The sequence below is a fragment of the Penicillium malachiteum genome (assembly GCF_028827825.1).
Source record: "Penicillium malachiteum strain IBT 17515 chromosome Unknown utg000002l:1.0-8849297.0:1.0-8852440.0, whole genome shotgun sequence".
NCBI classification, from domain to species: Eukaryota; Fungi; Ascomycota; class Eurotiomycetes; order Eurotiales; family Aspergillaceae; genus Penicillium; species Penicillium malachiteum.
This window is the reverse complement of record NW_026643095.1, coordinates 7,535,316-7,550,493: the sequence shown is the minus strand read 5'-3', so window position 1 is coordinate 7,550,493 and position 15,178 is coordinate 7,535,316. Positions and strand designations below refer to the sequence as shown.

At 47.0% G+C, this 15,178-nt stretch overlaps 6 protein-coding genes across 6 annotated transcripts; 2 read left to right on the top strand and 4 right to left on the bottom strand.

Annotated features, from left to right (window-relative positions):
- Positions 1-18: 18 nt before the first annotated feature.
- On the bottom strand, positions 19-3,903 carry N7483_005811 (mismatch repair ATPase MSH6; the record flags this gene model as incomplete). Its single annotated transcript, XM_057089248.1, has 5 exons — positions 19-717; positions 777-3,178; positions 3,233-3,410; positions 3,466-3,510; positions 3,574-3,903. The coding sequence occupies 5 exons, from the start codon at positions 3,901-3,903 to the stop codon at positions 19-21; spliced, it is 3,654 nt and encodes a 1,217-aa protein (XP_056949077.1).
- A 349-nt stretch (positions 3,904-4,252) lies between these two features.
- N7483_005810 (tyrosine--tRNA ligase MSY1) lies at positions 4,253-6,331 on the bottom strand (the record flags this gene model as incomplete). The annotated part of the gene is made up of 5 exons (XM_057089247.1): positions 4,253-4,969; positions 5,024-5,369; positions 5,423-5,709; positions 5,770-5,923; positions 6,012-6,331. The coding sequence occupies 5 exons, from the start codon at positions 6,329-6,331 to the stop codon at positions 4,253-4,255; spliced, it is 1,824 nt and encodes a 607-aa protein (XP_056949076.1).
- Positions 6,332-7,488: 1,157 nt separating this feature from the next.
- N7483_005809 (uncharacterized protein) lies at positions 7,489-7,899 on the top strand (the record flags this gene model as incomplete). Its single annotated transcript, XM_057089246.1, has 1 exon — positions 7,489-7,899. The coding sequence occupies one exon, from the start codon at positions 7,489-7,491 to the stop codon at positions 7,897-7,899; it is 411 nt and encodes a 136-aa protein (XP_056949075.1).
- Positions 7,900-8,103: 204 nt separating this feature from the next.
- On the top strand, positions 8,104-10,003 carry N7483_005808 (5'-methylthioadenosine/S-adenosylhomocysteine nucleosidase family protein; the record flags this gene model as incomplete). The annotated part of the gene is made up of 4 exons (XM_057089245.1): positions 8,104-8,551; positions 8,614-8,733; positions 8,823-9,319; positions 9,383-10,003. The coding sequence occupies 4 exons, from the start codon at positions 8,104-8,106 to the stop codon at positions 10,001-10,003; spliced, it is 1,686 nt and encodes a 561-aa protein (XP_056949074.1).
- A 1,077-nt stretch (positions 10,004-11,080) lies between these two features.
- On the bottom strand, positions 11,081-12,724 carry N7483_005807 (uncharacterized protein; the record flags this gene model as incomplete). The annotated part of the gene is given in 6 exon segments (XM_057089244.1): positions 11,081-11,284; positions 11,346-11,478; positions 11,548-11,687; positions 11,716-11,784; positions 11,845-12,590; positions 12,610-12,724. 6 exon segments carry the CDS (start codon positions 12,722-12,724, stop codon positions 11,081-11,083), a joined length of 1,407 nt encoding a protein of 468 aa, XP_056949073.1.
- A 933-nt stretch (positions 12,725-13,657) lies between these two features.
- N7483_005806 (short-chain dehydrogenase) lies at positions 13,658-14,464 on the bottom strand (the record flags this gene model as incomplete). The annotated part of the gene is made up of 1 exon (XM_057089243.1): positions 13,658-14,464. One exon carries the CDS (start codon positions 14,462-14,464, stop codon positions 13,658-13,660), a length of 807 nt encoding a protein of 268 aa, XP_056949072.1.
- Positions 14,465-15,178: the final 714 nt, after the last annotated feature.

The following is a 15,178-nucleotide window of genomic DNA, read 5'->3' as shown; positions in this document are numbered from 1 at the left end:
GAAAGAACCTCGAAGTCGTTACAGCGCCTCAATGGCTTTTCGCAGGACTTCAAGTCCACGATCAGTGACATCACCCGCTTGGTCCTCCTCACTTGAGGTTGACTCTCGCAAAGCCCAGGCAACATCACTCCACCACCCAAGACCAACATATCCGCCGCCCTTCCGACGCTCCAAACTCTCCTTCAAACGACTAGTATGCTCCCACTGCTTGGCAGCCTCCTCAGCTCGCTCAATGACCTTATTAGAGATACCACACATAGACGCACAGTGCATACCGAAACTTCCCTCTGCAACACCCTTCTCAAGCTTGTAAAGGAAGGTAACACGGCGCTCAATGTCGTCAACATGGATAGCCATGCGCTTGGGAGAGATCTCCGGATGACCCTCGAACTCTGCAGCCAGGGAGTGGTAATGTGTAGCGAAGAAGCCCATAGCACCGATGTGCGTAGCGATGTGGTGGAGCACAGCCTGTGCAACAGCCACACCGTCGTACGAACTTGTTCCACGGCCAAGCTCGTCGAGAATCACCAGGGACCGGGGTGTGGCCTCGGAGAGAATCTTCTTTGTTTCGGAAAGTTCGACGAAGAAGGTGGATTGGGCGGCGAAGATGTTGTCATTTGCGCCCAGACGGGACATAATACGGTCGACGGGTGTGAGTATTGCTGATTGGCACGGCAGATAGCATCCGATTTGTGCCATGATAACGGCAACACAGGTCTAAGGAAATTAGTCAAATGGACGGGATGTTGAGAAAGGTGTTCACAAATGCAACTTACCATTCTTAGAAGAGTGGACTTTCCGGCAGCATTAGCTCCAGTTAACAAATCAATATTGGTATGTTTACCACCAAGTTGGACGTCATTTGGAATGAAGTCCTCAACTGATGATAAAAGACACGGATGGCGAAGTTCCTCGAATTCTAGGACACTACGCTCATCCTCCACAAACACGGGACGGCAGCTGGGTTGACCGAGAGAGGCAGAGGCCTTGGCAAGACTGATGAGACAATCTAATTGAGCGACTACGCGGACAGCCGCCAGCCAGGTATTGTAGTGCTCATCAAATCGAGCATGGAATCGGGCAGCCACCTCCTTGACAATCTGGCCGTGAGTTTCTTGCGCTTCTTGAAGCTGGCGAATGAGAGCTCGAAGCTCAGGGAAGTAGTATCGCTTCACCTGCTTTGTAGCAGACATCTGATCCCAGTTCTTGGGGATACCCTTAACCTTGACAGGCACTTCAAGTTGATAGATCTCCTTACCATTGTCACGGTAGCAAATGGCGGTTGATCCCAGATCACGACGTGACTTCTTAAGAACATTATCGAGCTCTTTGTGCAATCCTTCAATGTGCGCTTGCGAGTTATCAAAATCTTCTTCGACACCAGGCTCTGGCACAAGAATACCTTTCTCCTTAGCCTTAGAGCGGTCAAAAGCGGTCTTCCAGTAGCCAAGAAGTTCAGTCAGGTCTGGCATCGCTGAAATCAACTGACCGATGATACCATCGCCAGCGCCGGAATCGTTGAGAAGACCCATGATGTATTCGATTTGCTCGAATCCTTCAAGAACCCGCACGAAATCTTGAGCCTTGCACTGGCCAGCGTGGACACGGGAGATAAGTCGTTCCAAATCGGGCATCTTCGTCAACTGTGAGGAGAATTGATCTCGAATACTCGGATCAGCGTTGAAGGCGTCGACAGCGTCCAATCGAGCATTGATTCTCTTGGCATCCATCAATGGGTGGCAGACCCATTGCTTGAATGTTCGCTTTCCAAATGGTGTGATGCAGCGATTCAGGAGTTGGAAAAGAGTTCCCTCCGCACTTCCATCAAATGAGTTTGCGAAGATTTCCATATTGATCAATGTCTGTCCGTCGAGAACAAGACTGGATGTCTTCTTGATCGGATCGTACCATGTAAAGTTACCGATGGTAATCAAGTCCTTGTCGATCTTCAGAACACGTAGATACTGGACTAGAGCACCAAATGCCGAGATGACCAACTCCTTCTCCCGAGCTTGACGAAGAGTTTCGGGCCAAGCTTTCACATTTTCATCATCTTGAGATACAAAGTACTCAGCTGCGTCAAGCTCTCTCACAGTGATATCAGACTCCCAGAACTCTTTGCCTGGCTTCAAGTGATTCCAGAGAGTGGTTGGTCCGGTATTGTTCTTCAAAATCCGCATTGCCTTCTGTGAAACACATGATTTTTCGAGCAAAAGCTCCCGTGGTCTGGTTTGCGCAACAAATGTCTCAAACTTGGTCATATCCACATCGTCAACGAACTCAGACAAGAAGAACTGGCCAGTGGCGGTATCGACAAAAGAAATTCCGAAGGCAGGGAGATCATCCACGACAGCCTCCTTAATAGCAACACAGTAAGTAGACATATCGTCTTGGAGCATCGATCCTTCAACGAGGGTACCAGCTGTAAGGACACATGCCAGCTCTCGCTTGATAATCTTGTCTTCCTTGCTACCTTTCTTGCCATCTCTCTCACGCATCTCCTTACCCAGTGCGGATTCAGACTGGTCAACACGAGCGATCTTGAATCCCTTGGCAACAAACTGGTTTGCCCAATGAGCTAAACTCATTTCCGGAACACCAACCATGCGCATGTTGACACGATCCGTGAGTTTCAGGTCGAACAGTTGGTGACCAATAGTAGCATCATTCTCGTACAATTCGTAGAACTTTCCCTTCTTAAAAAACACCACAGTATCCCAGAACTTCTGCTTGATCTCCCAGTACTGTTTCTCAAAGGGCGAAAACTTGTTCCAAGCAAGTGGAGGGATGTAGATGGTGCGAGGGTCATATTCGGGGTGGCCTGGTGGGTTTCCGTCAATGTCTTTGATATTGGCAAGCCATGGGTATCGATCCTCGGGCTCCTTGATATGAGCCTTTTCCTTCTTTGTGCTAGATGAGGTCTTGGACGGCGTTGGTGCGACACGCTCCTTGCGAGGTTCCGTGTTCTCGGGGTCAAATGACCACTTCTGGGCAGTTCCAGCTGAGCCCTCGGGGAGGTCGAGGTCGAGATCGAGATCTTCATCGGCTGGGGGAAGGGGAGGCATTGATGAGGAATGGTTCGAATTTTTGCGTGCTGGCTGAGTAGCTGGGCGTTTGCGTTTCTTTGCGGGAGCAGCATCTTCATCTGAATCATCAGGAACAACGAAGTCGTCCATTTCTAGGTGAAGTTAGTGTGGGAGGTCATTTCATGCAGATCACGCAGAGTCCGTACCATCATCCGAGTATCCGACTTCATCTGCAGTGGCTTGGAATTCCTCTTCGCTCTCGTCTCCAGCGGTCTTTTGTCTTTTTGTAGCTCGGCCATTCTTTCGACTGGGACGGAAAATCACATCCTCATCGTCCTCGCCCTCCGAGTCAGACTCCTTGTAGCTGACCTGCTTCTTTTTGGACTGCCGCATATCTTAGTTTGTGTCTTGCACGGAAAGAGGGAAAGGATGAACATACCCGACGCGACGGAGACATGGTGTCTTTGGTATTTTTACCATTAGTCTAAAGGATTGGAGCAGTTGTCAGTCTTAAGACTTGTTGCGAGTATCATCGGTTGAAAGTTACCTTTACATCATCACCATTCTCTTCTTCTTCGTCCGGTATAGGTAAGTCGCTACTAGGGACAGGTGACAGATCCTGAGCAAAACTGGAGAAGCTTCTCTTCTGTGTACTTGTTTGTTTGCTAGTGCTTGCACTATGTTGTTCGGAGGCTCGCTGGGCAGGGGAAGAAACGGGCTCGCGGGGTTTCGCAGAAGAGGGAGTTGCCGGAGAGGATTTTTGGAAGAATCCTAGGATGGATTTCTGGTTTTTCATATTCTGAGTGCTTGAGGTTGTTTTCTTCAGCGCAGTAGAGGGAGGCGTCCCGGTGGGTGAAGACGCATCGGCCTTAGCCATTGTTGATAATTCGCTGCTAGAATAAGGCGATTGCAAGTTATCAATCGCAATTGAATAGATAGTCCGAACTCTGCAATGCGTAAAGGAAAATTAAGCCAGGTGCACGTAAACCCGGGGATGTGTGAGGTGATAGGAGATAAGGCGCGGATCAACGCGTCCGAACGCGTTAAGTGGTGGCGGGAATACACGTATTACCGACTCCTTACTGGAAAATGTATACTCCGTACAAAACATCAATTGAAAGGAAGTAAAGAGGAGAGCAATTCGAAATGCAAAATATTCATACAAATGCTATACGCTACATATACAGAGTGACTAAATTTACATGGGGATTATCCAAGGGCAATACTTATTGCGTAGACTCCTCGGTTGGTTCCTCCCATCCTGGAGCAGTCAGGCCCTGCTCACGGAATTCCTCATCGCCAACAATTTCAACCATCTTAAACTTCCACTTGCCCAGCTTAAGCATGAGAAGCTTTTGGTCGAGAATGAAGCTTTCTGTCTTTTCCGCGGGCCAGACTCGGATTGGAGTGAAAGAGAGGTCGTCTGACATGGGACCGCTATCTCCAGGGCGACTACCCACATAGGCGCCGTTGTTGGTGATCACTCGGTGGCCTTCACCCTTAGAAGACACAAGGCCAGCCGACCAAAGAATCTTGTTAAACGGCTGGTTGTAAACCAGAGACTTCGGGAGCTTCACATTGGCATTGGGCATGTTGGCAAAGTTGGTCTGAGGGGCATAGGGGTTGCCAGACTGTGGGGTGGTGAACCCGGCAGTGGGAGACTGAGCGTGGCTAGCAGGAGGAGTTGAGCTCCGCGGCATAGGCGAAGGAGCACTGGTGGAGGATCGAGATCGGAATAACTGGCGATGTTGGAGCGACACAGCATCGGCTTCTACCTTGCCGTGAACTAACTCCACGAACTCGTAGGCCAAACGATGCTGAGCGACTCTTTTGGAGGGGTCCGCGGTTTGCTCTTCCATAATTGAGGCAATCTCAGGAATGGGAATAAAAGTGAACAACTTAAGATAACGCTCGATGGTATCATCCGGAGTACGAACGAAGAACTAAACAGAGATTAGTAACCAGGGATCCTGAAAAAAAAAGAAAAGTATGCTTACCTGGTACAGCTCGAAGGTCGATGTCATGTCCTTGTCGAGCCAAATGGCATTGCCCGCAGATTTGCCGAATTTCTCTCCGGATGCTGCGGTCAATAGCGGCGTGGTAAAACCAATGGGTCGATCCAGCTCCGACTCAAGCGGGTTCCGCGCCTGTTCGTTGGCAGTGTTGCGACTGATAGACTTGACGGCATCCATTCCAAACAGAATGTTGCCATATTGGTCGGAGCCACCCACCTGCACCTGTGTACCCTTTTGAAAGAGATGCCACCAATCCCAGCCTTGCAAGAGTGGGTAAGAAAACTCAGCAAATGACATTCCATCTCCCTGGTTTAGGCGGGTTTTGACGCTAGAAACAATGTCAGAGCCCACACATCAATAATAACAATTTGCAAGACTTACGTATCTCGACCAAGCATCGGGCCAAGGCGCATGTATGCTCCAAGATCACGCAGAACCTCAATGAAGGGTGTGGAATTCCACCAGGTGTTATTGTTAACCAAAGCCCTTTTCCAGATCATCTTCCGCTCATAGCCATGCCTCGAACCATACTGCTCGATGCTTGAACCCAATTTCTTCAGCTGCATATGCATACTCGCCATGTTCGCCTTTCGTATCGAGGAATGAACCTGCTCTCGGCCCTTCAATCGGCCTGTAGGGTCACCGACTCGCGATGTAGCGCCGCCCAACTATATACAGGTATCGTCAGTAATCAATCAATTAAAGGATATAGGTTCAAAATAACCCACCAAGAATGTAACTGGGAGACCCCAGACGTATCCCCAGGCCAATACCATGAATGGCAACATGTGTCCAACGTGCATTGAGGGTGCGGTTGGGTCAATTCCAACGTAGATTCCAGCTCTCTTCTCCGTAAATACTTGGTGTAGCAAATCGCGCTCTCTATGGTAAGGAATATGTCAGTATGTCACTTTTGGATTTCGTACCAGCTTGTAGAAGCCTTGTGAATTTCAGAAAGTACCAAACATACCCAACAACGTCATGAATGAGCCCTCGCTCCTCCAAATGAGTGACAAAGCTCTTCCGTTTCCCTGCCTTGATTTGCTCGGCATGTCTCGCCCACTCCTTTTTCCCATCTTCCATGCGCTTAATGTAATTTTGTGTGATGCACCGTTTCTGTTGTAACAGGCGCTCCGAATGCTGGGAGAATAGCAGCGGACGACGGAGCTCGTTGCGGAGTGTAATTGTTTGCACTGAGCGGGAAAAGCTACGTGCACCGCATGGGGTTGGCTGAAAGGCACGGGAATTGAAACTTGTCGCTCGAATGAGCGGCACTGACCGTTGCCGCATTGTGACGACTTAGGATGAAGATTGAATTGCAATGAAGCTGGCAATTGCACCTTGAGATTGAAATTATTCTCCGCGAGCAACTCCGATATCGAGATAAGAGATCCCGGACTATCTTTGATGCGGCGCTCTACTATTATTGATATCACCATTCATCTTAATTGAACCCTGGCAATACTAGTAATAATTATCCATGTATAAGACCAGGGTGACAGAGCAATATTCTCGGCAAAATGATCATCATAATATAGATAGACCTTAAGTAGACCTCCTCTTGGGGGGGTTTTTTGAACGCCTAATTACATTCCAGTTGCCCTCTTCAGCTTCGCAGTCATTCCATCGATATTATCTTATACAGGGCCATTGCCTGTATCATGTCGTCTGCCCATATGGTTTTTTTGTGACCTTGTGGCCCACCAGGTGTGATACGCTGCTCTACGGAGTTCTCGGTACACCGGGCGGATGCCGGTAGGGCCTCTGCTGTCAGTACCCTGAGAGCATGTTACCACCTACTGCATACTACACGGGGAGCCAGCCTGGAGTCCCTCCTGAGGTCAGGATTTCGGAGTAAATTATGTCGACTCAACTCTTGTTTGGACCCCGCGTTAGCTCCGGGGAGGCTTCATCTGGCGCCGGCCTTCGGCATTTTACCATATAAATTTCCAACCTCCAAGTTATCGAATTTTTGGAGATCATGAAGTTCACCAATATATCACATGCTAACCCCGTGGATCCTGTGTCTTATTAATTCTGGTGTTGATGAATGGCAGGTCCTATATGAATTTCGGCATGCTTTATGCGCCCTTAAAGTGACGCGCGATGGGGGCTGCAGATTAATGCGTCTGCAAACCCCCGCATGCAGCCTACGTGGCAAGGCTTCAATGGGCTCAAGTGCTGCAAACTTGAACATTTAGCCGATGGCTCGATAATGAAAGGGACCTTTTTGATTAATTCTGATTTTCCTTTCGTTTGATGCTACTGGCAATTTTCTTCATTGCGAACAAAATTTGCTGTGCCTCGGGGCACAGTGACACTATCTTTCATTTTGAATTGGAACAGTCCTGTGACCAACCAGAATCTGCTGTAGCTGGTTCATATCTATCTTTCCAAGGTTGCTTTTCTAGCCATAGTGTTAAGCTATTACTTACTAGACTGCAAATATGAATATCGATACGGAACCCCGAAGTCACGCCGAGTACACTGTGGGATGGGTATGTGCTCTACCCAAGGAGCAGATCGCGGCGACAGCCATGCTGGATCAAGAACACAACCAGCTTCCAAAACCACCCAATGACTCCAATAACTACACTCTTGGATCTATTGGCGAGCACAACGTTGTGATAGCTCGCCTCCCCAAAGGCCAGTATGGAACACACGCGGCAACAAATTTTGCTGTTTGGATGGTCTCGACCTTTCCGAACATTAAAGTTGGCCTGATGGTGGGCATTGGTGGGGGCATTCCACCCAAGGTCAGACTTGGCGACGTGGTGGTCGGCACACCTGTAGGGAAACTTCCTGGTGTGGTTCAATGGGATCTTGGCAAGGCGAATGCAGGAGGCAGTTTCGAATGAACTGGATCACTAAACAATCCGCCCACATCACTTCTCACGGCTCTGTCAACATTGGAGACGATACACGATCTGGGTCTCTCCAAGATACCACAGTACTTGGAGGAATTGAAGACCAAGTTCCCCGGAATGGTCCCCAAGTACCTTCCGTGTGGTCTAGAGGATATATTATTCAAAGCAAGTTATAAACACCTAATCAGGCGCACTATGGGTCTTGATAATAACACCTCCACTGTTTCTAACGAAGATGATCGTGGCAAAAGAGAGGAGGAAGAAGAGAAGGAGGATGAGGGCGAGAGCTGCAGATTCTGCGATAAAACACAGGTCGTGAAGAGGAAAGCAAGAGACATGACTGTACACTTCGGTTTAATCGCCTCAGGTAATCAGGTGATTAAGGACACTGCTCTCCGACGTAAACTCAAACAGGATCTCGACGGACATGTCCTTTGTGTTGAGAGGGAGGCAGCAGGACTGATGAACAATTTCCCCTGCATCGTCATCCGAGGAATCTGTAACTACGCCGACTCTCACAAGAACAAAGACTGGCAGGAATATGCTGCAGTCAGGGCTTCGGCCTTTGCCAAGGAATTGTTGTCAGTTGTACACGCAAGTGAAGTTGCACGAGATCGACCTATCAAAGAAATACTCGGACACGGTGAGTGAATATGACGAGCTTTCATTTAGCTTTACAGTATTCTAATGATGCCCATTTACTAGTTCTTGAAACCGTATCTCAAACGTCAACAAACGTCAACAAAATGAGAACCCATCTGGACAATATGCAGGATCTCAGGATACTTGAATGGCTCACACCCATAGACTTTGGCGCTGAACAAAGTGAGTTTCTGGCAAGACGACAACCTGGAACGGGCCAGTGGCTTTTAGAGTCACTGAAATTCCAGACCTGGAAAGCGACTAAAACCCAGACAATGTTTTGCCCGATATGCCTGGAGCAGGCAAAACTATCATCAGCTCAATTGTAATCGACCATCTTGACCAGGAGTTTCAAGCAGAGTCAACGATTGGTATCGCATATGTCTACTGCAACTTCAGACGACGGAACGATCAGAAAATCAACAATTTGCTAGCAAGTTTACTGAAACAACTAGCCAGACAGTGCCAATCTTTGCCAAATAGCGTCAAAATAGTCTATGAACACCATGAACCAAGAGCGACGCGGCCATCAGTCGCAGAAATTTTGCTAGCTCTCCAGACTGTAGCCGCTACATTTTCAAGACTCTTCATCATCGTTGATGCACTTGATGAATGTCAAACATCTAGCCGGTTGCAATTTTTATCAGAGCTTTTCAAGCTGCAATCAGGGTGCAATGCGAATATCCTGGCGACTCCGCAATTCATCCCGGACATTATGGATCAATATAAGGGCAGCCTTTGGTTGGAGATCCGTGCGACCGTTGAGGACGTGAGGATGTATATCGATGGCCATATGAGTGAGCTATGACCATTTATTTGTGATAATTCACAGCTGCGGGAGGAGGTCAAAAGTGCTATCTCAGATGCAGCGGATGGAATGTTTCTGTTAGCACAAATTTATATTGCTTCCCTCGAGGACAAACTGACCACAAATGCTATCCGAAGGTCTTTGACAAACTTCAAAAAGCAAGATCGAAGTTCAAATGAAGAGCAAAAAACTGAGATATTGGCTCATGCATATGATCCAGTGATGGAAAGGATTGGAAAGCAGCAGACAGGATTGAAACAACTCGCAGTGAAGGTTTTGTCCTGGATCACATGTGCAACCCGCCCACTTCGTGCATCAGAGCTCAGGTATGCCGTCGCAATAAAGCATGGAGAGTCTCAGTTTGATGAAGAAGATATGCCACATATTGAAGATATGGTATCGGTCTGCATGGGACTCATTACAATGGATGATGAAAGCAGTATCGTACGTTTGGTGCACTATACCACACAAGAGTACTTGCGGGCTCGGAAGGATTGGCTCTTGAATGCACACACCAAAATTGCCAGGTCTTCTGTTACCTGCTTGTCATTTGGAATTTTTGAAATTGGATGCAGCTTAACTGCGGAGAGTTTGGATGAGAGGTTACGATCCACTGCTCTTTATGGCTATGCCGCGAAAAATTAGGGACATCATGTCAAACATTCTGGAATCGAGGACGACGACTTGACTTTGACTTTTCTTGACAGTACCTTGAAAGTATATGCGTGTAGCCAGGCAATGATCTCCAGCAGGATTTGGCGGAGAGCCAAGTCCCAAATACTAGTGCAGAGTACTGCGTTGCACCTTGCAGCACGTTTTAAACTTAAGACATTGACGAAAAAGATGCTGGAATGGAATGCAGTTGTAGATTGTCAAGATCTATGCGGCCGAATACCCTTAATATGGGCAACTGAGAATGGGCATGATGCAGTGGTGAAGCTACTGCTTGATCGGAATGCCGATGTGGATTCTCAAGATGGATCCGGCCAAACACCGCTATCGTGGGCAGCTATGAAAGGGCATGATGCCGTGGTGAAACTACTTCTTGATCGGAATGCTCATATTTATTCTCAAGATAAATTTGGTCAAACACCATTATCATGGGCAGTTGAGAATGAGCATGATGTAGTGGTGAAACTACTTAAGAAGCACGGCCATAGAACCTTCAGGTAGTGCATGCCCAGAATCAGCTCTCTGTTAGATGACCATATCAGCTGCATAATGACTAGTGATACAAGATGTGATCCTTGTTACATTTGAAAGCACAGGGACTCTTAAGTGTTATGAGTAAAGTTTGTTGTGCCTCCAGAGCATCTCTCATTACTACTCCCGACATTCACCCAACGGTTCCTCACGCTGCGCCTCGCGCGGCACTGTAGCAGCGAAACTAAAAAGGCTATATTCTCAGAATTTTAATGCTTACCCAGGAAGCTCACCCTGGCAGTTGAATAGACACACCATAGCGTCATAATCAGACTCAACCTGTAGATGTGTTCTGGACTGAATACATGTGGTTGGAAGGTCGATATTAACCCACGAGGCAGGGTCACTTATTATCCAAATTAATATTTGAATGCATCGAATGGAACATTGTATGGCAAAGCATGGCTATACTAGTAGTTGCCAAATACCTTGTTAGTATTAGAAGGGATTTGATACACACAGGCAGTGAATTTGAAACATTTGAAAGTGCAAATAGTATAAAAGACTTGATATCTGGATTTAACGAAACCGACTTTTAGCTCGAATCCGGGCGCCGAAAATGATGAAAAAGAGAGGAATGGGAATCATCACCGTGGCTATACACCCGAGAAGGGTGGATGCCCACTGTATGCCCATGGTCTGGAACATCTGTCTTGTGAACAGCGGAAATACCGCAGCAAATAAACATCTCAAAATGTGTTCGCAGCAAAAGCAGAAGCGGAGCTGGTTTTAAATGTTAGTCTTGCTCTGAGCTGTTCTGCACAGAGGAAAGATTCTGACTTACAATGTCGAATATGCGTCCAGAAGATAGTTCCACCCCTGCATAAAAATTGTGATAACCCCAAATCCAACAAAAATGCCAGCCGCCGTAGGTGCTATTTGGGGGGATTGAGGGTAAAACCCCTGTCCAACCGAACCTTGAATCCCCTCAAGTTAGCAGGAGAATGTGAATTTTGGGGAAGTATGACTGAAAGAAGGGGCCTTACCAGAATAATCCCATTGCAAAAACGATCTCTCCCACGACACAAGGAAGAAGCCGCCATTCAGGAACCGCAACGTAATGATTCGCTTTCACCTTTCTATTTGTATGAAGGCTGGAGACAGAAGACGAAAATAGCCCCAATAACTAGGCTGAAGAAAGGAAGGCCACTGACGCCGCCTGTCATTCCGTGGACATCCTCAAAAACAAGAGGGAACGCTTCAAGCAATGCATAGCAAAAACCCTACAAGAAAGAGAGGTAAAGGCTCAAGAGCAGCACAATAGGCTCAGTGAATAGAAAAACCAGTGGACGAGACAGATTTGTTGTCAAAAGCTCCCAGATATCTATCTCCACCTCCTCCTGTTTAGCATGAATGCCCCAGCTCTGTGTCTGATGACGTAGAACATAAGCTTTGCCAACAAACAGTATTGGAGGATAGGTTTCTTGGACGAACAGAAAGCAAAATATTAGCATCCCAAATCCAAATATGGCAGGGAAGAAAAAGCACCATCTCCAGCCAAGATATGAATTGACCACAAACCCACCAACAGATGGAGCAGTAAATGGGCCGCCAAAAACAGCCATTGTATAAAGGGAAATAGTTATCCCACGCTGGGAGCTGGCAAACATGTCTCCTAGAATGGCAGAAACCAATGTAATTGGACTGGCTGAAAAAAGACCGGAGAAGAAACGGGAGATCATAAGTGTTTGCGTGTCCTTGGATACTACAGTTGAAATGGAAAAAATCGCAAACCCAAGCATTCCAACAAGAATTGAAGGACGCCTTCCATAAAGCTCTGAGCCTGAAGCCCATATAACTGGACCGGTTGCAAATTCTAATACAAAGAGAGCAGCTCCCAGACTAGCGACCTCTTCGCCAAATTCGAATACTTTCATAATAACTGGGGCAGCAGCAGAGGAAACAGCGCTATTAAAGCCACCAAGCCACGCGGAAAAGGAGAGGATGCATGCCTGAGCAATTCTAAATCGAGATTCTGTCAGCATCCATTTATCGCATTGATCATCATGCCAGTGGTTATGCCCAGACGCTGGTGTTGGGATTCATACTTTTTTTTCTCAATGGCCAATTGTGTGGGTGCAAGAAATCATCAGGTCCGTCGAATTCAACCATAAAGTCATTGAGGTTTGCGGTCATTGATGGGTAAGACTTTCCGGCGCCCATAGGAAGCTATTGCGATACATTGCTCGATCTTGAGCCGACAGTCTCCTGCTGCTGAAGACGATGGGTGTTGATTCTTTCAAGTTCCATCTCACACGGCGATCCGACTTCAGGAGAATGATCTGCTGAGGATTTTGAATTTATACTTTCATCACTGGTAGTTACTGCTCTCTGCAGCTCACAAAAGGGTCTGCTGCTCATTGTAGCAGAGGAAGGAAGAAAGATAATCTTTTAATGAGTTGTGTCAACTTGAACTGGTAAGTCTGTTGTACTCTTGAATAAACTGATTGTCATGGATTCATCCAAGAAATAGGCTCGTTGCTTCTCAACTCTAGTAATAGTATGAAAGAGGATCTGCATACATTTGTCCAGATGTAGTACTAGCGCATAAATAGTCGGTACTTGTTATAATTTATATGTATACTTCAGAGGTATGGAGCATTCTGTAATATCTCGGCCAGAACTCCATCAGAATACGCGTCCTTCGGACAGATCTCCGGGTCGATTAGATCGGCATGCCGGCACCTGGGATGATAGAAATCGATTACCCTAAGCTGTGGCACTTTTGGCAAGATCCACTCATCGGGTTTCTCCTCATACCCCTCAAGCCCTTATTTGAATAGTAGGCGGAGCCAGGGAACATGATCGCCTCTCCATCCGCTACTTCCAGCACTTGAGATGTCTATTAAATCAATACTATGACGTCTAAAAGCTCCATATACTCGGATTGCCAAATTTACAGCCTGAACTTACTTGGGTGGGGTGGATATTTGGAGCTATCGATAAAACTATGAAATTCGATTTTTACAGGAGCGTGATATTCACATACAATTTGGTATTGCAAATCCCCAATTTACACAATCAAATACACTGTCCCTGTGCGGCCTGCAAAGCCACATGGAAGTGATTTTCTTAGTACAGGTTACTGGCTTCAAGTTAAGGCTTTCCCCATTTAATCTTGGCAACGGCTGATTCGTACACGGGCTCAAAGTTCTGTTGCCACCTCTCAATAAGCTGCACACCTGGACCAGCTCCGATGAAGTAGTCCCCTCGCTCTAACTTGGGTTCAATTTCCTCCATGAATTCCTCGATGGTCAGGGCCGTTGGGCTTTTGTGTTTCTTGTTGTCATCGGGATCCTCGGCTTCACGGTGTAGATCTGTACCAACACTTGGGGGAGCGATCCCAATGACGCGTATGTTATCATTGACTCTTTCAAGTGCCGTCCGGAGGTTCATAGTCCAGAAGTGCAGCCATGCCTTGGTACCGTTATATACTGGGCTGGCCATTCGTGTAGGAAGGAAGGCGAGAAGCGATGAGACATTGACAATTGTCGCCTGAGGCTTTGAACGAAGGTGAAGGAGGAGGTTCATAGTAAGGTGAAGAGGACCGCGGATGTTGATATCGATTTCTTGGTCGGCCTTCGAGAGGAAATCTTCAAGATCGCCATCAACGATATCAATTTGTCGCTGCACACCGGCATTATTGACTATGCAGTCAAGTTCAGGGTGTTCTTTTGTGATGCGCTCGACGAATGCAGGAATATCAGCGCTCACACCAACGTCCAAGACATAATAAGCCTCGGCGTCTATTTCCTTTGCGGCGGCAGAAAAGTTCCATTCGTTTCGTCCCACAAGAATGACCTTCTTGCCAAGATGAACAAAATATTCAGCAAGCGCTTTTCCAATTCCTCTTGCACCGCCAGTGACGAGCACACAAGAAAAGTTCAATTTGTCGGTGGGCATGCTGGACAGATTTGATCTTAACTACGCAATGGCAGAAATGACAGATAGTATCTCAAATAGTGCCTACTCAGTAAATCGAGATGATGAAAGCTGGACCGCTTAGTAGAACTAGGTACCTAACATAGCCACTTATATAATACTATTTGGCATTTTCATGTTGACCTGTTTCCAAATCGTGTATGTACCTCCCACGAGGTCAGTTCCAAGGTTGTATTTGTAAGCTCGGTGGATCAATTCAAATTTTGACAACAGGAAATGTAGAAGTTGACAGATGATTAGGCGTTTTATCAGGTTGTAGGAAGTCCCGACTCGGAGGTTTACTTCCCCAAGTTTACATTGCTTTTACATCATCAATAGATTCCAAAGATCCAATAAAGAAACAGGGAAGTTTCGCCAATCCTCAAAACTAGACGAATATTGCCTTCAGCATCACAACATGGAATTCTCAGAAATTCTTTGACTCAAGGCGACACCTGATTAATAATATGATGGTGGGGATCCATCTCTACCTGCCCAGGTGGGCAGCTAGTGTATGCTGCGTATCCATTCTGGTTTCTGGTTCATACTCCGAGGATCGTGAGGGGACCCCAATTTCCCCAATTTCAGTCAACCTTTCAAGGTCAAAAGTACTATGTGTCGGCAAGGTGCAAGGAAATCCGGCAGTCCAGCCACAGACGAAAGCCGGATGATCACAAAGTTTTTCTGACTTTCCAA